The sequence below is a fragment of the Hippichthys cyanospilos genome, chromosome 7 (assembly GCF_059441005.1).
Source record: "Hippichthys cyanospilos isolate Australia breed blue-spotted pipefish chromosome 7, RoL_Hcya_1.0, whole genome shotgun sequence".
NCBI classification, from domain to species: domain Eukaryota; kingdom Metazoa; phylum Chordata; class Actinopteri; order Syngnathiformes; family Syngnathidae; genus Hippichthys; species Hippichthys cyanospilos.
In genome coordinates this window covers 18499637-18521921 of record NC_142375.1, presented here as the reverse complement: position 1 = coordinate 18521921, position 22285 = coordinate 18499637, and the positions used below count along the sequence as shown (strand labels likewise).

The 22285-nt window shown below is 38.3% G+C and overlaps 2 protein-coding genes across 2 annotated transcripts; both read right to left on the bottom strand.

Annotated features, from left to right (window-relative positions):
- Nucleotides 1-2541: 2541 nt before the first annotated feature.
- On the bottom strand, nt 2542-10422 carry myoz2b (myozenin 2b). Its single transcript, XM_088419815.1, has 6 exons — nt 10273-10422; nt 8221-8345; nt 6747-6913; nt 6437-6530; nt 3318-3480; nt 2542-3247 (listed from the first exon to the last, which is right to left on the bottom strand). Exons 2-6 carry the CDS (start codon nt 8300-8302, stop codon nt 3022-3024), a joined length of 732 nt encoding a protein of 243 aa, XP_088275941.1. The 5' UTR covers nt 8303-8345; nt 10273-10422; the 3' UTR covers nt 2542-3021.
- Nucleotides 10423-11426: 1004 nt separating this feature from the next.
- synpo2b (synaptopodin 2b) lies at nt 11427-21985 on the bottom strand. The gene is made up of 4 exons (XM_088420419.1): nt 21736-21985; nt 18965-19639; nt 16348-18284; nt 11427-12898 (listed from the first exon to the last, which is right to left on the bottom strand). Exons 1-4 carry the CDS (start codon nt 21761-21763, stop codon nt 12425-12427), a joined length of 3114 nt encoding a protein of 1037 aa, XP_088276545.1. The 5' UTR covers nt 21764-21985; the 3' UTR covers nt 11427-12424.
- Nucleotides 21986-22285: the final 300 nt, after the last annotated feature.

Here is a 22285-nt window from a genome sequence, read left to right as displayed (position 1 = left end):
ATGATTTGATGTTATTTGAATGTTTGCATATTATATAAACATATCAATACAAAATAGTCTTTATTCTATCATATAATTAATCTTTACGGTGCCGTTTTGCCGTTATTGCAGTGCCTAACACAATTAGAACAAAGCGTGCACTCAAAGAGGGATAGAGGGGCAGATGGAGGGTCCTGCAGGGCATTCAAGCCCAGGTCAGCAAAAATTAAAACAATAAAACATACGTGATGATTGCGTCACTCCTCAGTAGAGGCTCTGAGGTAAAACCTGACCCGTTCCATTTGGCGTTTGTATCTTCTCCTGCCACCTGCCCAATCTGGAAGCTTAATTAAGTTGGTTGAAGACGAATGTTGATGTTTTTCAACCTTTTCTTCAATTATGTACCTCCTGTCATTTTTTTTTTTTTTTTTTGGCCAAGTACCCTCTAACTCGCAAAAGCATTTTTGGTTGCATCAAAAAAAACGCTTGAATCATTGTTTTATGCCAACATGTTTCAATTATTCACATCAATGCTAATCTTTATAAAACTTAACAAAAACAAAGGCATGCAGTGAGTTGCTTTACATTTAAATTCATTTGCTCTTAATTTGAAAAGAAAAATGTATTATTCCTGTTACGGTATGAACCCTTGCACAGTATTTTTTCCAATCCTTTGATTTTGACACCAAACGCATTTCACATCAATGAGAAAGCAATAAAAGAAGCGATTAAGGAGCTGAAATTTCACCCAGATAGTGACGACATGTTAAAGTTCAACATGGCTTGACCACGTAGTTATCACACTACCGTGAGTGTGCCATCCCTTGGTTAAAATACTGCGAGAATGATGTGGAAGAAAATTCTGCAAAAATGGTCAAAATACTACATGCGGGTTTAAAAAGCATTCAATTAAATTTGCTGATACCTGCAGAAAACCCTGTAAAAATCTCACATAGCCCGACAAGGAAATAGATGAATTGATGGATGTTTGTCCAATTCCAAATTGTCATGTTCCATTGGGGGTTCCACTGCATGTTTATTTTTGAGTTAAAAAAAATCCAAACCGTTCTCATTAGCAATGCGCTTATCAGAAGTCTGGTTTTATTTGAGCATAGTTGGCTCTTACACAAGACTGTGTGTGAGAATCTCATTAGATCAGCTGTATATAATGAAGTGTCTGTTGGGAGTAGATCGGTGTAACGTAGAATATAGCTACGGTAAAGCAAAATAAACCAAGTTTGCGTCCCTTTCTAGCGTCGTCCCTCATCACACGTCCCCACAGACACACAAGGCCTCCTTCCTGTGCTCTTATTAGTTTAATTGCCGCTCAGCTAGTCGGGGACGTCCTCTCTTGTGACGAGCCAACTTTGTAATGTCCCGCCATCTGTCCGCTCTCGGCGCTAGAAAGAAACATGACGCACGTACACGCTCGTTTATATTGTTTCCATTTGTAGCATCACCAAAATTGGAAGGCCAACATCACCACATGCAAATTATTCTACTTGTTTCTGAAATGCGGTAGACGAAGATGTTCATTTACAGCTGTTTTTTGCATAGTGTCGCTGGTTCAAGTCCAAAGTCGAAGGCAGGCAACTTTTTGTGTTCAGTGGCTGCATTTGATTAATAGAAGATGCAGAATTGTCATTTGCAGAAAAACACACAAAATTTTTCTCTTTAAAATTTGCGTAAATTTGAGTAGAATTTTTGGCATTTTTAACATTAATGTGTGAAGCCTAACAGGATGCTTTCTAATTAGAATTTTCTTTGGAATGTGTCCATTTTGGTCCTTTTTTTGGAGATCATATTTTAACAAAGTGCTGGTGGAGAATTTATCATGTCGTCTTCAAATTTGGGCTGTTTAGTCAGAAAATGTTCAACTTTGTTGCATGCTGTTGCCGTGGTGGCGTGCTATTTGTAAAGTGCAAAGACAAATTATGTTTTTCTGAGGGTCTAAACCTGTGAAAAATAATCATGAACCTTTGCACACACATCAGGGTTCACATTCTATCTGAATTTCACAAATTGTTTGTGCTTTTTGTTTTACAAAGTTTTAAAAACACCCTAATAATGTTTACTATTATTATTAGTAGTAGTAGTATTGGTATGATTGTTATTATTATATTTTACTATTATCTACTATTATCTATTTTACTATATTATTTTTCTACATGTTTTAAAATAAACTAAAAAACATGTTTGTTTTTTGTTATGCTATATGTGTTTGAGAATTTTTGAACACATTTAAGTAAATATGGTACTTCTTCATATTCCAGAAATTCACATTCCAGTAAGACCCTTCGTTTTTATCGAGGAAAAAACTGATGATGAAGTGTAATTATCTCAGTTAACATTACAAAGGTAACGGCTAAGCTTTTAAGAACTACAGCCAAAAGAGCTGCACTTACTGCACATTAAAATTCTAAACGCAACTTTTCCAAAGGCTTTTCCTGACTTTTTTTGTGGCAACATTTTACAACGCAAGCTAGGGTCAACAGAGTTTCCACTCAAGGATGTGCAAACCTTTTCTTTTCTTGATTCTATTTTATTACTTTTGTTGTAGAGGTTGTAGGTCACATTATTGTTGGAAACATTTTCAAATGATTGATCACTGTCTCGTTTTTTTAAACCATAAAATCTGGAGTTTGAACAGGGATCTGTAGTTTTTTTTTTTTTTTTTATTAGTCGTAGGCATTTAATTTAATGTGACACTTGAACCTGCGGTGTAAAAGTTAAGTTAGGTTGACCGTCGTTGGATAGAAGTACAAAGAGACTGATATTTTTTTTTTCCATTTCCTCTGCTTGATTGTGTAACATCCACAATTGCATTCTTTATTTACATCACATGTTCCGAAACCACTGGCAGCTCCCACGGGGTAATTAGCAGCACACTCCATTTTTCTATTTACATGTTATTTCTCGCAGTGTAGCAAACACACTAATCATCTGAGGGATAGTTGAGTGAAATATTCAGTCGTCCGTTATGTGGGGAAACGCCAAAATGGCAGCTGTGGATCACTGGACCGCCGTCATCCTGAGACCTCCTTACAGATCTTCCGACTCGGGGGCCAGGATGGACTCCAGGGTGATTGTGGGCAGGATGAGGTGGGTGCCCTCAGATATCCATCCCTGGGCGCTTCTGTTGAAAGTGGGCCTCTTCATTCCCGCCTCCTGGAGCTCCGGGTACTTGGGGGGGTTCAGGTCCAGCTCCGGAAGTTTGAATGTGATTCCCCGCGGCGCTTTGTCAAAGCCGCCGTAAGGCATCGCTACACTGTAACGTACAACAGATTGGAAATGAAGTTCTTTACAATCCCAGCGATCAAAATGTGCTTTTTTCTCACCGGTTGAAGCATTTGTACTCGGGAAGTTCTGGTCGAGGGTCTATTGCGGGCAGGCTGAGCTTGAAAGTTTCGGCGAGGCCTGGATCATTGCTGATGGCCTCCTCCCAGGGGGAGTGGTAGCATTTGGGCATGGAGGCGGCGTTTAACTTCTCTGCGTTTGTATCTAGCAGAAAAACAGACATTTTGATGTCATCGGTTGTGGCTCTGCTTAAGGGGCAGGAGTGGCAGTACCCAACAAATGGGATTTTTATATTTATGGTACCAGCACAGATCTGTGATAGAGAAAGTGTGGGTCCTTTTCAATTCAGCCTACTGAGCTTTGAGCTGATCTGGAGTCCTGTAACATTGGTTACATTATCATTATTTTCCCCCTAAATTTATAGAATTCAAAGTTAGTCAAAACATTTTTTTTAATTATTATTTGTTTATTCCTATATCTGTAATGATTGCTTCATTTATTTATTTTTTTTGCCAGTGAAAAAAAAATCATCGATCTTACTCCTGCATTTGAAAAATGGATTATCTATAATATAAGCAGTGGTTGTCAGGCCTTTTTCAATGATGCATCGCCAAGTAAAATATTTTTTCAGCCAAGTACTCTGAACCAGAGCAAAACATTTTTGGATGGGAAAACATAAAAAAGAAAATTAAGAGCTTGTCTGATTTAATAAACTTTGGAACTTCATCAAAAGTAACATACTATTCTTTTCATGACATTAAAAACATTGAATTGTATTGAATTTGGTGACATCTGCAAAAACCGTTTTAAAATCTCACATATCCCCAAAGTGCCTACCCATATCCCTTAGGTTACTCGTACCCCCATTTGAGAACCACTGATCTATATTTAGAAAGATACGGTTAATTTTATCAACTGCTTAATTTAATATAGTGTTATTTCCTCCAATTCTAATTTAATTTTCTCCGTGGTTATATTTGTAAATCAAATAACTCAACTTATATTTCCTCATTCAAATGCCACTCATTCATTCCAGCCCCTTAAAATAAAATCACAATTTTAGTCCTATAGTATTGCGCGTCGTTTTTTTACTTGTCACTCTTTGCATCGGTTGAAAAGCTATTGTATTGCTACCTTGGCCATCAGGGAGAGCGGGACATATAAGGCACGCAGACAGAAGCACAGACAAACAGACAGACTGTACATGGGCATTTCTACACAATCGGTGTTTCCGCTTGTTTCAGTTTATCGAAGCTCCTCGCAGAAAATAGAAAATATAGAAATGAGAATACTGTTCTTGAATGTCTATCTGTGTTGGTGCACCCTTTGTGTTCAAATGTTAGTTGCTTTAAAAAGATATACAGTACAGTATATGTGGTTCCATTACGTGTTAGCAATAAGCTAGCAGACGAAATGCTAAGCTATGCATTTGTTTTATCCACACACTACTATTTTTATGTTTAGACTGAGTGTAAACTTCAACTGGGAGTAGCATTTAACAGATCGTGACGGGATGTTTAGGATCATAACATTTTGAACAGTTCAGTTTACGGCGACAGAGTAAAGATTTGCGCTTTGTGAGTGGATTTACAACCGGAGAGCGTGCTCAGAGAGCCCTTAGCCTTGGCAGGCTGACTTGTCCATCATTCTGATCTTAGGTCTTAAAATAGCACATACTTGAAGTGTACACTCATCATGTAACATGTCCGCATGGGATGGCACCCCTTCAGGAGTTATCTGGGTGGCTCTTGATGGATCGCATGAGATGAAGCCATGCAATTAATCATTCTTTTAAAACAACAGCCACAGTTGAATGTAGTTCTAAAAACCGCTTCTAGCCAAGCTCTTATGAGTCTACTGTGCGATGTCGCTTTTTTTGGTTGTTGTTTTTTTATGACAACATTACATAATCGCAAGCTCATGCTTGACTGTTTGGCAGTCGGTCTTATTTTTAGCGCACGGCGGAGCGGTGACAGTAAGGGGAAATATGGACGACAAAAAAACTGACAGAGCGTGTATCAAGAGAATGAACGATGAGGGAGCACATTTAAATCCTTCCTAATACTGTAAATCACATTTCCCCACACTGGACTCACTTTTCAAAAGCCTTGGGCGGTTGAAAAGGATTGAGTTATTTCGAGAGGGATGTCGGAATAAAATGCTGGGTGTTCGAAAGAAGCCTGATAACCGAAGAGGTTTTAGAAATTAACCACTGTACAATTAAACTGAAATATAGTAAAAGTGCTCACTTTTGACCTCAGAACTTACACTGGAGGGAAACCACAGAGATGTGCATAGAGAAATATTGTATTATCAGTTTTGCTTCATACTCCTTTTTTAACATATTACTGCTCATGTTGTACACCAAGCATAAGTGGGAAATTTCTTATTGATGATAGGGTTGACTCCAGTTTTACTTTCTATTTCGTTGCTTTCACTAATCGCTTATTTTTGTTTTTTGTCTTTTTCTCACAAGTGTACTTGCAATATTGCTTCGCTCAAGTATACATTTGCAAATCAAACCATAAAAGTATTGAAACATTGGCTTGTATCTTGAAAAATGTTGTATGTTACGTCACTTGTATGTCAAAGGCATCACTATATTATGTACATAGCAATTACTGTACATTGATAGTTGTTCTTGTCAATACATACAATAAATGTCAAATGTTTTTGTGTTTTTTTTTAGTGTTTTTCATTAATTTGTTCTTTAGTACTTGACAAGAGAAAAATCATCTTTTTTTTTCTTTTCAAGTTAAATACTTGTTAAGTACTAGTACTTTTTTCTTTGTTTTATGTTCGCTTATGGTTTAACCCTTGTGCGGCATTTTGATTTCCTTCCACATAATTGTCGCAAGGGATGGCGCACTCCTGGTAGTGTGATAACTAAGTAGTCGTACCATTTTTAACTTTGACATTTTGTCACCATCTGGGTGAAATTTCAGCTCCCTAGTGCCTTCTTTTGATGTGTTCCTTTTGATGTCAAATACTTACAATATAAAGATCAAAAGACTGGACAAAAAACTGCACAAGGATAAATGGCAAAATTGTCTTATCTCACTTGTTTTCTCTTCTTTTATTTAAGATAGTAGTGGTCAATGAATTGGCAGTTCCTATTCAATACTTACAGTAAAAATGTTAAAATAAATAGTAAAATTACCTGTAACGGTCTCTTCTGGATTAGGAGTATCACCATTGGTTGGCGCATCCACTTTAATTTCAATCATATGTGCAGTCTGGGCCAAAATATCATTCTGCAAAACACAGTAAAGACTATCAGCTAACGTTGAAGTCGACAGCCTAGACTTTATCCTCTTCGACACACAGATACTGATAAACATGGAAGTAGCTTGTCAGCTAAGTGTCTGAGGAGCCTCTTGTAGAAGGCTCCCATTTCTCTTATCATTATCGCATTGTCAGACAACGACAACACCACAAGGATGAGTTTGTTGTGGCAGTGGAAAACTCACATTAAGCTGCGCATTGGCCTCGTTTTGTATGCTTTCAAACGTGTACTTTTCCGAGCGTCTCTGCCGCATCTTGAACAGGCGGGAGCCTCTGTTGGACAGCAGCGACAGCTCCTCCAGCATGATGTCTTTGGGGGTACTGTGCTTCTTCCCCAGATCCATCACGTCACCTGGCATTACGGGAAAATATGCACATAGAACAAAAATGCGGTGAGAAGATCAACTTCAAAATAAATTGTAGTTTACCAAATAATGTATGGACCCAAAAGCCCTGGTATGCTTTTATTTTTAAGTTGTTCCCTACAGCATCTCTACTGCAACTGTTGCTCTGGCCTCTTGATACAAACAACATGTCGTTGTTCTGAAATTACCCTTATTGCTAAATTTGGGCGCTAACAAACTACTAAATTACATAACCTGCTACTAACCTGTTGCCAGTGTTTACCACCTCTCCAATTTAGCTGCGTCTAGCATGAATTAGCAGCTAGCTAGCAGCCTGAATCTGCAACGACTCTACAAATTTTGGTTCTTACAGCCTGATACAGTTCCTGTTCCTACTGATCACTTTTTAACAAATCATGTGCTATTTCATCCAGCAACTTTTGAAATATGTAATCAATTAATCTGTACAAAAATAAACAATATTTGATATTTAGATATTTATTTTACATGAATGTTTTGGTCTTCAAGGTTAGGCATATGCTTAAAATAAAATGGATGGAGACAGTTTATTTATCTGCTTCAGTTATACTGAGGTTCTCAATTTACGACAAGCATATACTCTTTTATTTGTCATTTTTTTAAGGATTCACTCTGAGAACAAAATTCTACCAAATAAGCACAAGTGAGTCAGATTCCATTAATATTTGGATATTATTTATACATACTACAATGATGGACAAAGGATTTTCAGTGGTGTGTTACGATGTATAACGTCCACAATAAATAACAAGACGACCGAATATTAATAATAAATTATCTGTAATGTTTATCTATTTCCTTTGTGCACAAAAAGGGACAATATTCAACAAGCACCTAACTCGACAAGTTAGTCAAGCTTAATTAAGTCTTGGATCTGGCTTAATTATAACCTGTTGAATTTCAGTCGTTCGCGAAAAGTCGCGTGTCATATAAGCTCCGTCATGGAAAACGGGTTTCGGCCGTGGCGCAGAATTAATTTCTATGTGACAGAATGGCGGCCAGCTGTCACAGGGCTTCACGTTATCCTAACAGCTCCACACAGTTGGCCCGCACAAGTCCCCTCCCTCCCTCCAGCCCTTGGCCTGCCCCACCTACGACCCACCCAGAAATAGAGCTTTGAAAAGGGCAAAGACAAAGCACTGGCTTCTAAGGGTGGTAAATCATCCCCTGATCTTATTTATGGCGAGATGGAGCCCTGACATTTTGCACTCGTATCCCTCAGAGGGATATTGTATTCTCGCAACAGTGGCGTGTTAGCTTCGGCCGCGCGCCATACCGTTGGTACTGTGGACCTCTCGACAAATAGCTGCCGCGTGCTTCTTCTTCTCTCCAGCTGGCATTGTGCAGAATTGTGACATTGTGAGTCTTGGCAAGGTTGTTGTTGAGTGCAGTGACAGAGTACTGGAAACACATACGAGACACTCCATGAGCTTGTTTGGACTTTTGATACATGACGCTGTGGACCGGGGGCCATTTTTACGATGAGCAACCGTAGTAAAACTCTTGAATGAGTTGGGGTTAGGTTTAGGGTTCGGGAAATAGTTACGATGACGGATCTAACTAAGACTACTTTACAGTATAATGGTTCTCTCTGTCTGTCCATCCATTAATCCATTTATATATATGGATTTTCATTCTCCATATTAAACTTTTAGTTTTTCAACCTGTGAGTGCAACCTGACTCCCTGCCTCCCTTCCATCATCCGCATCACTATGCCGGAACATGACATATATATGTAGTGTATATATTATATATATATATATATTGATTGATTGATTGAACATATAAAGACAAATTTCATCAAAATAAACAAAACCTCAAGAAAGTATCAAAACATAATAATCACTATAAGTACAGCAAAATGTTCAAAGGAGCCGGAAGACGTTTACAACTTATCTAGTCCTACCCCGTAGTTTTCTATAAATAAAATAAAACAACAATAAAGTAGAAAATTATATAATCCAGTAATAACGTATAAAAAAAAATAAAAGAATTATCGGTTATTGATGAAAATGAAGATGAAGCATGAAGGTATTGTATAGTTATTCAGGTTAGTTATATAGTTATTCAGTATAGTTATTGTCAATATCTTCGTCGTACTGTATTTTTTTTAACATCTTTTTAAACGCCTTCCATGGCTGAACACCTTTTACTGAAACACATTTTATTATATGTTGGAATTTGTCTGTGTTTTATAAATACACCTTCGCCTCTGATGGTGCAACTGTATTCACATGTATACGCAAACATTCTAAAGACAATTATATAATCTATCTTATTTATTTAGCAGTATTTTTAAGACCTTTTACAATAGCTTAAAACTCTCAACTTATTTTAATCATTATCTCATCAACTTGTGTTTTCATTATATTTATAACTTTAGAGTTAGGTTTAGTGAAATGTTAAATCATGTGTCCTTTTAACCCTTTCTTAACCTTTTTTTTTTTCAACTATTTACTGAATGTAGTATCACATAGGTGAAATAACTTACATAATACCATATCTATATAATGAATCATTTGTGAAGGGACATTTTCTTGGATACTACATGAGCCATATTTTAATATTACTAAAATATGTTTTTATGTGTTCATTCAGATCTTGAAAACAAGTATTTACTGAATGTATACAAAGGGGGGCCAAGGTCAGACAATAGTATCACATTGGTGAAATAAGTCACTACACCCTATCCGTATAATGAAGTAAAGTGACATTTTGTTGGATAATTCTGATATCGCGAACCACATTTGATCAATAATAAAATATGTATTTATGTGTGTATTTTTTGTTAAACATGTTTTACTACAGTACAATTATAGTTTAAGACTAAGCTTTTGTTTAAATATGAAATATGAGTTCCTCGCTACAGAAATTTGCTATCTTTCATGCTATGCTTGCCTCTTTAAAATTGTATCATGCATAGTTACAGTAGCCAATTTTTTAATTAAAATTTGTAGACTAACATTTTAAACCTACAGCTGTCAACTGATGTCCCATTTGTTCAATATGTGCAAACATTGTATGTTAATGACAGCTTAATTATGTGACATTGCAAATTTAGAAAAGTGTTACAAAGTTTTTTTTTATGTGCTTTTTGTGAGCAGTGTAAAGCATTCCAATGCAACAATTTACGCAAAGGTTTTGCGGACATATTGAACTGCCACAGTGAAGCAGGATTAAAATTAAATTCCCAGATTAAATGGAAGTCCAGTGATATAGAAATTTAAAAATATTACATACACACATGTTGAAAACTTTAAAAGAAAGACACGATTCATGGGAAAGTTAACAATTACAGAACAACGGCACATATAGTGTTTTGCGTACCTGTAACGGTGTCCTCGAGAGTGCGAGCCGTATCCTTGAGGGGGAAAAGCGGGCGAGGCTCAGAGGTCAACCTGCACTCGCCGGTTTGATCTTGGCTGATCTTCTCACTTGCAGACACTAAAGCCACACTGCCAGTGTGTCTCTGTGTCTGTTGTGCATGGAATGCAGCTTGCATCAATAGGCTAAATATAACCTGACAAACACTCCCGACGCACTCGCGAACGCCATCGGGCAACGGTAGAGGATGGAACAAGACAAGTCCTCAGATGAGAACTTCCTCCTCCACCAGAGATAAAACCGTCTTCTTGTGTCGGAATGTTCACGGTCAACATGTTTCAAGAGGTGAAAACCACTGGAGTACTATGTCTTCAAGCTATGTGAGTTATTCTTGGTATACAGGGAACAGTGGTCCTCTCTGAGAAGGTTTCATTACCGCCTCAAATAGTGATTGTCGCAAACTTTATTGAGCCAAGATACCCAGAGCAACAACTGGGTTGACATTTTCAACAGAAAGAGACAAAATGGCGGCCCCTGAGATGGATAAAGTGCATTTGCTCCTTTCTTATACATAGAACATAGGACATGTTAGGGTAATGAACTGTTTCTGGTTGACTTCCCCTTTATCAAATTTATCAAACTCGATTCGGAATCTCGGTAAAAAGTTCACAAATTTAGTAAATCACATGCTCCCAGTATCTGCTATTTGGGATATTTTTGTAAATTTGGCCATAGACGTTACTGATTTGGTAAGTTCCTTCTGCCACCAAATTGTCACTTGGTAACTAATGTTAGGTTGTTGTTTTTATGTGTTAACCTCTTTTTAAACTTTGCGCGATGTTCGAAATATTTCTTTTTTTGAAACTATGCCGCTCATCCTTATATATTTTACCTTTTTCTTTTGTGCTTGAAATTAAGGTAGAGCCTTTAATTTTTTTACACATTGTAATATTTAACAGTATAATATAGGAATATTACTTTAAATAGGATATTTGATTTTATATTGTCCGCCACCTGATGTTATTGCCTGTCATATGTCAAGTAAACACACAGTTTTTAGGACACAGTTTTTTTTTTTTTTTTAATTCATATTGTATCGAAACACGGATGTGTGAACAGATAAACAAAATGAAAATGACAATAAGAAAAACAATATGTGCGTTCTACAATTTGTCTTTTTATTTCTTGTGTACCAGAAAACATTGATTTAAGACTTGGGCAATTAAAGCTATATGACCAATATTTTTTAAAATCTATGATATCTTCCTTTCTATGAGGAACAATTGTTCAAAACTCAGTGTGATTCAATGGAGCTCTACGAAATTGCAAACTGCAACCGACAAAAATAGTGAATAACACGAGAGTGCCTCTGCATTATAGAATGCTTGTGTTTCCACCTCATAAATGTTGTGTTAGATGTCAATACAAATTGAAAGAAGCCAACTTTTGTCAAGTTTTGATGCTACATAATTAGTGTGAAAATATGCTAACATAATGTTCATGTTGTCCCAACAAAGTCCTTGTCGTTCAACAAAAACCAGCAGTACAAAAAGGATGAGTGTGCATGAAACAATTGTGGTAAAATGTCCACTCCTTATTACATCTGTTCTTGAACACTTTCTGTTGTGAAATTACCTTAAACTGTCTAAAACTTTGGTGTTTTAACTCCAATCCTTGAGGGCTGGTATCCTGCATGTTTTGAAATCTTCTCTCTCAAACACACCTTGATTCATTTATTAGGATTATTTTCATGATCCTGCAGGGCTTGCTAATAGGCTAATCATTTGAATCATGTATGTTGAGGAGAGAAAACTGGAAAACATGCAGGATACCGGCCCTCAAGGACTGAAGTTCGACACCTATGACTGTAAAATGTGTGAAAAATTGTGCCTCATTCATCACAAACTTTAGTGTAAGTGATCACGACCATCTTTTCATCCAAAACATAAAACATTTCAGACAACTTGTAAACACAATTCAAGTGTTTGAATCATTTTCCTAAAGGTGAGCACATATATGGAAACGTCAATCCATTTTGCATTGGATGCAAAATTGAAGTAAGGCCTGATCTGGGATTTCAATTCAGAACTTCAGAACCGTGAAGTAGACGTGCTAACCATTTTCTTCTCTGTGCTGGCCCATAGTGTTCCCACGCTTATATAATTCTAAATTTACCAGCAGACCTAAATGGCTGGGCTGGTCTAAAAGGAGGCCTGTAGACTGCTGTTGGTTTATCACGTGGACAATTCATCCTCACGGGTGCTGAGGTCACATAAGCTGGGGCCAGTCCACAATGACCCTGACTCGCAAGTGGTGGATCAAGTGACACCCGGCGCTTCCATTGCTCTGGAGGCTCGGGCAGGGCCCCGCGAGGCGCTGCCACCGGGACACGCGAGGCCAACTGTAACGAGGAGCTCTGGACCGAGAAGGCATCGTCCACTGAGCCAAAGGGGCTTCTGGATGCAGCCTCCCAGGGTGTGGGCCGCTTGTAGGAAGCTCGCGGAAGAGATGTTCCGTGTTGCTGTGTTGGGGAAATCCATGAGCGAGCACACTGTGCGCCCACAAGTGACATAGGCCTGGAAGCGCTTGAAGGCTTTGGCAAGCTAAGAGAGCGGCTTCTACCTCGTCCCTGAAAGAAAACGCACTCTGTCAAAATGATTTACCAATGAAAAAAATTTAAAATGATGCTAACAACATATAGCGTCAGAACCAACAATGAAATGCTCTTCTGTTAGGTGTCAGACTATCCCATTAACTTGCATGTCGACCTTTCACCATTCATACAGAAAAAGACAGCCAATGCAACAGCAACAATTGCAATTCCTCTGCATGACAGTAAAATATTGTGAGAAGGCCAAGTTCAAAATAAACCTCACTTAAAATAAAACATAAATTCAATAATATGCCTTGGTAAAATTTTATTTTGAAGTTGTTCTCGGTAACGTGTCTCGGTGCAAGCAACTTGACTCATTTTTACTACTCCCGACTTCTGCTAGAAATGTTCTGAAATCAAGTTTATTCGACATTTCACAGCGCAAAATAACGACTTCATTACCAAAGGAGGGCGGTTCGTCAGTACTGACGGACTTTCCGACGGAAAATATGCTGAAAATATTTTTAAAATGATGGAATAAGACCGAAGGAACAGTGGACTTCGTCTGTTATTTTAACTAATTTTCGTAATTGTCACCATTTGCGTCAACTGACACAGCTGACATTTTTTGTCTTTCATTTTAAAATATGATTTGAATGAATAAATGGCTTGCACAGAGTGAACGCAGTTTGGGATACCTAACTTATTGGGCTCAGGTTCCATTATAGCTATTTTAGCATAAATTAGCCGCTAGAAAGCATAAAGCGAGCATATAGGTAATGGACATAAAGGACGGCACTTTGATGCTCAATGCCTGACAATGTTGCTTTTCATACTAGTTAATTTTTAACAAACCATGCTGACTCCAATGTGCTGTTTCAGCTCACAAATTTGTCTCATAGACCAAAATTTATGAGGGAAGATTTGTGTGAAATTTAATAATTCTAAAGACGAAAGCAGTGTGTTGGTAAACAGTTTAAATGTGAGTAAAAAAAATAAATAAAACCTGTATAAAAGGTGATTATTCATGATTAAGTGGAAATGTGTTAATTGATCTTCTGTGTTTATAATTGTTTTACAACAAGCAAACATATGTATTTTTATACAAATACTTGAGATCCAAAAACCTAAATACTAGTCTGCCACAGCCCTACATCATCATCATTATTATTTCAGCCTAAATATTTTGTGATAATGTTTGGTGGTGTCCAAACCATAAAATTTCTTATTTACTGTAAAACAAGGTTGGGCTCAATAAAAGTTGAGGAACACAGTATAGTTCAAACTGCTGAGAGCAGTGTTGATGACTTTGCTGCCATCCTCTGGTCACAATATTTTTGTAGTTACATTTTTTTTGAATAAATAATTTTTAGAATTGATTTAATAAATTACAAGTACGTTGCCTGCTGATGTATTGCCATCATGTGGATTTATTTGTGTATGTTTTTTTATTACTTTAATATATTTTATGTTTTATGTGTTTGGATGTTTGCTTTGTGCAGTGTTGGAGAGGAGTGGTTGTCAGGGTTCTATTAAAATGCCGATATCATAATAAATTCCATGAACAAGTCATGTATGCTCCCTTAAGCTTTGCAGACATACAGTATAAATAGAACATGAATATAACAATTGGCAGTACTTTCCAGGCAGGTTTTTTAATATCTCCCCAAATATATTACCATGTTTATAATATATTACTAACTAATAATTGTTTTAATTCCCATGCCTTTTTATGTCATTATCAAATTGACGTAAATTTGAAATATAAACTTTTTTTAAAAGTTTTATTGTATTGATTTTTTTTAAACAATTCGTTTGAGTAATCGCAAACAAATGGACATATTTATCATAATAATCACAGTATTTCTATTGACAGAATATGATCCATTGGATTAACCATAGATGGTTATGTTAAATGCAGTGCAGGTTGCTAGTAGGTCAGTGATTAGGTCGACGTAATGCTTTGCCTATGTTGGTTCAAAAATGAGTGAAGGGAATCCAATCGGTGGTGGATTTCAAAAATCTTCCCAAAGCCAAACATAATTTTGAGGCATTCTCTAGCAAGAATGCTGCTAGGGAAAGAGACAACAAATATAGAAATAATTCACTCATAATGGGTGAACTTCAAACTTTTCAGGCAAAAGTAGTCGGAAATTTAATTTCTATTAATTGATTAATCAAAAATAATCAAAATGCTAAGGTTTGATTAATTGACTTAAAAAATGGTTTGACAGCTAGCTTCAACACAAAAATAATCAGTCTGCAGAAATTGCATGTTTAACATTTCGAAACTGAAATTCCAAGCATTTGATTTTTACTTTATTTTATTTTTTAATAAAAAATGCAACCAAACAATTCATCCATTAATGTAAGCCCTACATAAATAGATTTTTTTTTTTGTTAATTGCGTGACTTTAGTCACATATAAGCTTGCACAGTTGTGCTATTTTGTTCTATTCTCCGTCAAGAAAACGTTTCGGTAGCAGATCATACGGGCAGGAGAAAGACAGACAGCTGGAAAAAAAGAACTGATACAAGAAGAGCAGCTGAGCACAGCAAGTGCACACAAATGAGAAAAGAGTTTTAATCGTGTTGAAAACAGGATGTGCATCAAACAAGTATATATCAGAAAGACAGAGACAAGGAGATAAGACAACATTCTTATAGGCACTGTAACTCTACGCAGTTAAATGTCTACAACAAATCAAATTTCTTTTGCAAAAAAAAGATTACAGAATGTCTAATGACTTCGGAATGAGATTGAAGGAATTTAAAATTATGTCTAAGAAGTGCATGCAGGTTTCTCCTAAATATCTTATGATCAACGCCTACTGTACAATGTTATACTGTGTATTAACGTATTCATTCAGCATAAAATGCATCATTTAGTGATTTTTGTTTTTATGAGTATGCATGTTCAAACAAAACCTCTTTAGATGATTGTTAAACTATTCTGCTCACTTAGCCAGCTCTTCATTATTCTCTTTGGCTTCCCGTTTATAACAGCATTCAGGAATATAATCAATGAATGAATGCAAACCCTGAGATTTGTATTCCCCAGAGAAGTCTGCTGAAAATTATATTTTCACGCGTTAAGTGAAGCATTTCATAGCCTACTTTTTTTTTTTTTTCTTTAACAACTGTGTACGGTCATCTCAGTCTGTTACATCGCTAGCGCAAAGCTATTTCAGGAGCTAATTGAGCATGGCAACAGGTCTCCACTGTTTGGTTGTCGCTACCGACTTCTTAGCAGAAAATTTTGGCCGAGGCGCCATTTGACGAGCAATTAAATAGGCGGGAGAGAAAGATGAAGCTAAGCCGCTATCCTTAAATGGCCGCTGGAAAAGCGTGCTTGCAGCTTGGATGCTCGGTGTTTGCTTGGCGCTTGGGTGATGGCCAGGGTGCTTTTCATCCAAGTGATCGTCAATGGTGAGAAGCTCAGCCGATTTGATGTTTTGCCGAGCAGAGGAGTTTGAGGAACTTACCCGTCCTGAGGACTTAGCTGAGGACTTAGCCGAAGCCTCTGATTTGTTTTCAAAATCAGGCTCAGAGATATTCGGAGAATGAGAGTGGGCAGACTTTTGTTTGAGTTTCTTGGTAATCTCAAACTTTGATGGTGGAGCGGTTTTGACGCTGGGGCTTTTCGCCTCTGGAACTACATTGTGGTGGAATAGCGATGAGTCCAAATGGTATGGCTGATGTTTCACGATATCTAAGGTGTTGAGGTGTTTGGGGACAAATTTTGGTGTCGTTGTGATTTTTGTCGACGGTGCTTTTTTTACTGCGTTATAAAATGGGGAGTGAAGTGGATGGTAAGATAAAGGTGGTGGTGCACGGACATTGGATAAATATCTCCAGGAGTTGGGTAGGGACATTGTTGGAGAGGGGCATCTGATCTGGTTTGCCGTTGGACCGGTGACAACAAACTTCTTCATTCTGGACTGTCTTTTGGTAAACAATTCTGCGCCTTTTCCCATCACGGTGCGATCATCCCCAGGGTGATCAAAACCTTGACCTTTGGGAGGAGCCAGAGATATTTTTGATGTGAGAGATTTGATTGGTTTCGGTGGACAAGAGGCAACAGAACTTGGTGCACTCTCTTGTTTACTCCCTGCGATGAACTGTGGGTGAAGTGGGGTGAAAGTAGGACGGTATGCCTGCATACTCACAGCGGATCTTGGCAGAGGTTTGTTCCAGCTATTTGTGGTTAGGTGAAGATGAGACTGGGAAGTGGAGCTGACCGACGTCCTGCCGGCGGCAGGTGCTTGAATTGCTGCTTTGGCTTGATCCGCTTCCCAGAAGTTGGTCAACTTTTGCGGTTCGCTGCCGTCTTGACCGAAGTAATGACGCTGTCTCTGGGGTTCGCCGAGATATTTAGATACTGAACTCCTCGGAGGAATACAGGGTTCACTCGGAGGGCCTTTTATCCAAGGTGGACTCTTTGGATTAATAGCAGGTTTTGGTGCAACCGGGGGTGGATTCTTGAGTCTAATTGCTCTAGGTTGCATGAAGTTACAAGCTTCAGCCCCGAGGCTAAAACAGTCTTCCTCTGACTCCACATACGCTTTGCTTTCCCTATGGTCTGATCCTTGTTTGGTTGTTTGTTGCTGTTTGTTAGAGCTTCTACGCCTTGACTCCGGAAGGCTGCAGGTTCTTATTGCTGGCACGCATATTCGCTCATCTCTGGAGGCTATGATGTCTCCGGTCGGAGACCAAACCTGTGTGTTGGATACAACAGGAACGGGTACCTTGAATCTCGACTCTTCTGTTTTTCTCATCGGACCAGCACTTGTCGGCATGCTGTGATCAACTGGCTTAACTTGGACTCCTGAAAAGGGCTTTGCTGTCCTGTTTGAAACCAAAGATTTTTGCAGGTTCATCTGATGAATGTGTCTGTTCATGTAGCCCTGTTCAGCATGATCATATATCTTCCTCACATTGTTTGTTACTGGATATCCAGGTTCTGAAGGTGCTTTAGAATGTAATCCTTTCTTACGGAGCTCTTGCTCTGCGACGACTTCTTCCATACGTTTACGACGGTGCACAAACATCAAGACTCCCTTTCCTTTTGTCCCAGGTAACGCTTCCATTTCTTGAACACTTGCCCAGTTCTCATTTAAATCATGCTGCCGGTAATGTTTGGAGAATCCCTCTCCGAACTCTGACTCGCTGCTTGCGACAAACCCAGTTTCTTGGGTGCCCTCTGCTTCTTCTTCCAATTGGTCTTCACTGTCAAACGTACTTTCAGCAGTCCCGTAACTTACAAGTGTGTACTTCTTCACTCTTTGCCGACGTTTTTTGAACAATAGTGCTCCTTTGTTTTGAGGGTTGGGTGCATCAGTCAGAAGGCGAGCAATTCGCTTACATTTGGACTTGTTCTCCTTAACTTGCCTTTGTGACTGGCTTTCATCTTGACCATGCCCTAAGGAAAAGACAGGGAGTGAGCATGAACATGTCAGTAGGAATGAAGTCACTTTTATGTGATTCTTTCATTACATTCATTCAGCACTTTGGGTTTTCTTAATATTTTACTTCACTATCAAGCCGTCCTTCTTAAGATTGTTATGAAGTGGGGATGCTAATTGGAAGACATTGACAGATCCGAAAGCTTCCGTTGCAAGAGCAAGCACTAATAATAGCATCATGATCACTTACAGCTAACTTCGGAAGGTCAGGCAGGCATGCAAAGTAAGGACCTCACTTTGGGTGAGGGATCGGGTGACAGACTGGGCTGACACATGCTGGTGTCCATCAAGTTAGGTTCTGCTGGCCTTATCATATGGTCATATTTTATTCTTGTCCCACTATGGCTATTAATGCTAAGGGAGTTTCTCTCGCAAGTCTTCCTCAAATAGACTCTGCGTAATCACGTCAAAGTAACTGTCACTTATGAGCTTTGCAGACCTTACTGTTTTAAATGTGTTCTTTACTTCATTAAATGATGGCATCTTAAAGAAAAAATTACTCGCTTAAACATAAATATACATACTGTATGTAAAATATGAGCATAAGTCGCCTCTAACTGGACAGTCTGTACTTTCAAGACCATGCAAAACCAACAAGATTATACAGGTTTGAGTGGAGGATCAAGACTGTACTCACGTGTACACCTTGCCCTGTGGTTGTCCTGTCTGCACAGATCTGTGTCAGACTTGGAGTTCCACTTCTCTGCCTGCTCAGTACCCTCATCTGAGATTCCAAAGGAGACTGCTGCAGGATGTGGCTCACTGCTCCCTCCTTCCTCTGAAGATTCAACCCTCCTGTTCCCGGTCCCTTGGCCCTGCCCATTTCTGGCCCCCAGGGGATCATCAGTCACCAAGGTGGAGGCCTGGGTCATTTCAGGAGCATATCCAAGGGAGGATGAAGATGAAAGTGAGAGTGTACTTGGCTTTTGTCCACTCTGACGTTCACTGCAATCTGATTTGGAGAACAGTGGAGTTGGTGAGGTTGTGATTTGCGAGATCTTTCTTGGGTCACTAGGGTAAATGCCCTCCTCATGGTATGAGTCTTCACCCTCATAGAAGCACTGCTGCTCAAGTCCCAACTTTAAGTTTTGTGATTCTGAAAATTCTTGGTACTCTGCATCAGACTTGGGAAAAGAAAAGGGCTGTGTGTCCAAGCTTCTCTCTACATCGTAGAATTCATCTTCATCAGAGGACTCTGTTGGTGATTCAGGGATACCACACCCTTGTGAACTATTGCAGTCCAACCAAGGAACTGAGGAATCCATATCCTCTAGGTCCTGAGGTCCTAAGTCATGCGTGTCGCCAATCATACCTTAGATAGAAGACAAAGAGATGTTTAATTTGTATTTATGTTGTTCATAACCGAAATTAAAATATTGAGGGACATTTCTAGCTAAGTCATTGTTGAGTCACAAGTCTTTTTAGGTAGTGCAACTTTGCTTGGCAGTTTCATTTGCACTCTAAATGGAAAGGTATGTAATACCATGGGTGATACAGCCTCCCTGTCCAACAGCACAAGAAAAACAATTGAATGGATGTTCTCCAAGTTCTCCTGTTTAGAAAAAGGAGGGTTGCTGTCACCTTAACTAGCGCTGCAGCAACATCTCCATTTATGACCGAAATATTTGTCGCATATGCCGAGGAAATGGTCTACTCCCACAAGTAAAGACAGATAAAAAAAAAGAGAAATTAGCACACATGAATAATCTTTGGGGACCATCCTATCATGACTCTTTCAGGCCTTTGACACAAGGTGGTGTCATAGTTTTTTTTGTGTCATCTCAGTGATGATTTGAAACATTTACTGCGTTCGTTGCCAAGGATTTAGTTAAGATTCTGTCCAGACATTTGGCCATGTTTCATTTGTACACATGTAATTTGTGCACTGAACCGGCAGACCCAGGATGAGTGTGTAAAATTCCCTGTCCGACTAAGGGGCAAATATTTTGTATTCATCCACAAGAGAACAGCTTGGGGAGTGTCAGCCAGGGCAGCGGATCTTGTCAGGATTTGTTCAAGGTTGCTAACTTTTGCCGAATTCCACCAGTGGTTGCTAAAAGTTCACAAAAGGTTGCCAAACATTTGCCAACAGTTTTTGGAAAAATTCTTTGTCTTTTTTTTCTGCTTTGGTCGCAAGGAAATTTTGGACCACCAGAGCAGTACAGGCAGGTTTTTGTTTATTTGTTTTTAAACGTGTGACCTTGAATAAACCCTAGAGGAGATAACATAGCCACCATCATGGACACTTGCCTGCATTCACCTCCCAGTGGAATGTCAACTTTAAAGATTCACATGGTGTTAATACTGAATCAATGTTTTGTTTTTTTCCTAATGGCTATTTTCTATGAAGCTTTGTTTTAGTTTTAATATAATATGAACTTAATTGCATCAGGTTACTACAACAGATGTTCTACAGGCTCTGACATACTCGTTTCCCCTCTCTTCACACTTGGTTCCGCTTCATTTTACCACTCAAGGCTCCCTTCGGTAACAGCGAGAATTTTTGCTTCCAAGTAAGGCATTTCATTTGCTATGATTACCCGTCTCCACAGCAACAGCAAGTCGGCATCTTTGAACAAATTAGTGGTACCCTGCTCTAAAACATGACCCCCTTCAGGACTGACCTCGCACAGATTAGATCTTTCCATGGTATTACCACAGCCAAGGAGATTATTTGATGACTTAGTATGATCAAATAAGATTTAAGTTTTATTGTCATATGCATAGTAATACCACACAATGAAATTCTTATTCTGTTCACCGAGCAGACTACATTCCATAATCGAGCAAATAATAAGGTAGGTAATAAAACAAAAACAAAAAAACAACAAAAAAAACAGGAATGGAGCAATAATGAACTACTGATAAATGAATAGACTTACAGTACATTTTTAGTATATTATAGAGTAGATTGAGTGGAAGAAGTGGAAGATTGTGAGGAAGATTGGGAAAATATCATGTTGTACAAAATAAAACTTGTGGTTGAAGAACATATACCAAACTATTTGAAGTAGGGGGTTACTTATAGATCTCTGGTCAAGTTATATACTCACTACATGTTTTCTCTAATTAAGAGAGTGTCATCAGGTATAACAACATAGCAAAACACTCAAAAAGACATGTTTTTAAATACATTTCAGCATTTTTTTTTAAACAAATAAATGAAAAAAAACTCAATTTAAACTAAAAACAGTATTTTGGATGTTCAATAAGTACAGTATATGTACACTGTACATACTGAATATGTTCAGTAAGTATATGTACAATGTACATACACAAACTATGAACCACCAGATACTTTACATAATAACCCAGTACACACTATAATAGATCAAATACATATTACTGATAATTTACAGCATAAATCCGAGTCCAAGAGGATATGTCAATGGTCAAATTGCTCCTTACCATTATTCATAGTTCCCTTCTTGTCCATGAAATTGACTCTTTACCGTTGATGTCCAGCTTTGTATTTTTTATTTCCTTCTTGTTTGAAGACCCAAGATGGAAATTTTTAATCAAAACACAGAAGAGGAAAAAATAGAGCAGATTACAGATGTTTGGGTCACCTACCAACTGGCAGAAGTTCTGCTTTTCTCCTTGGCTACTCTATTTTAAGAGCAAGCAGAGGTGTCGATGCTCTCTCGGACACAGCTGAGTTAGCATCTCACATGGCCCCAGTGAGGACAAATCATGTCCTTGATCATAGCATATACTGTATAGACTTCTTTACATCATAATGAAAGACTGAACTTTTGGACTTGTACATAACGTCAGTTCTTTATCCTGAACACTTCTCTCTTTGCCTGAATGGCTACCCGTTCAATGCTTTTCAACAACACTGAATGTCCCCTATTAGGGCCATGGGATTGGCCAGCGCCCAACACACATCACTAAAATGAAGAAAAGCACATGGTGGTTAAGGACATTTGTAATTATTAACGTCACAATGATACAT

Coding starts and splice junctions, on each gene's coding strand:
- synpo2b (XM_088420419.1), bottom strand. CDS start 21,763: ATGGACAAGAAGGGAACTATGAATAATG. Junction 19,640..21,735: donor GAAGGGAACTATGAATAATG/GTAAGGAGCAAT, acceptor CTTCTATCTAAG/GTATGATTGGCGACACGCAT. Junction 18,285..18,964: donor CCACAGGGCAAGGTGTACAC/GTGAGTACAGTC, acceptor TCTTTTCCTTAG/GGCATGGTCAAGATGAAAGC.
- myoz2b (XM_088419815.1), bottom strand. CDS start 8,302: ATGTCACAATTCTGCACAATGCCAGCTGGAGAGAAGAAGAAGCACGCG. Junction 6,914..8,220: donor AGAGGTCCACAGTACCAACG/GTATGGCGCGCG, acceptor CCGTAATGCCAG/GTGACGTGATGGATCTGGGG. Junction 3,248..3,317: donor GAGTACAAATGCTTCAACCG/GTGAGAAAAAAG, acceptor TGTACGTTACAG/TGTAGCGATGCCTTACGGCG.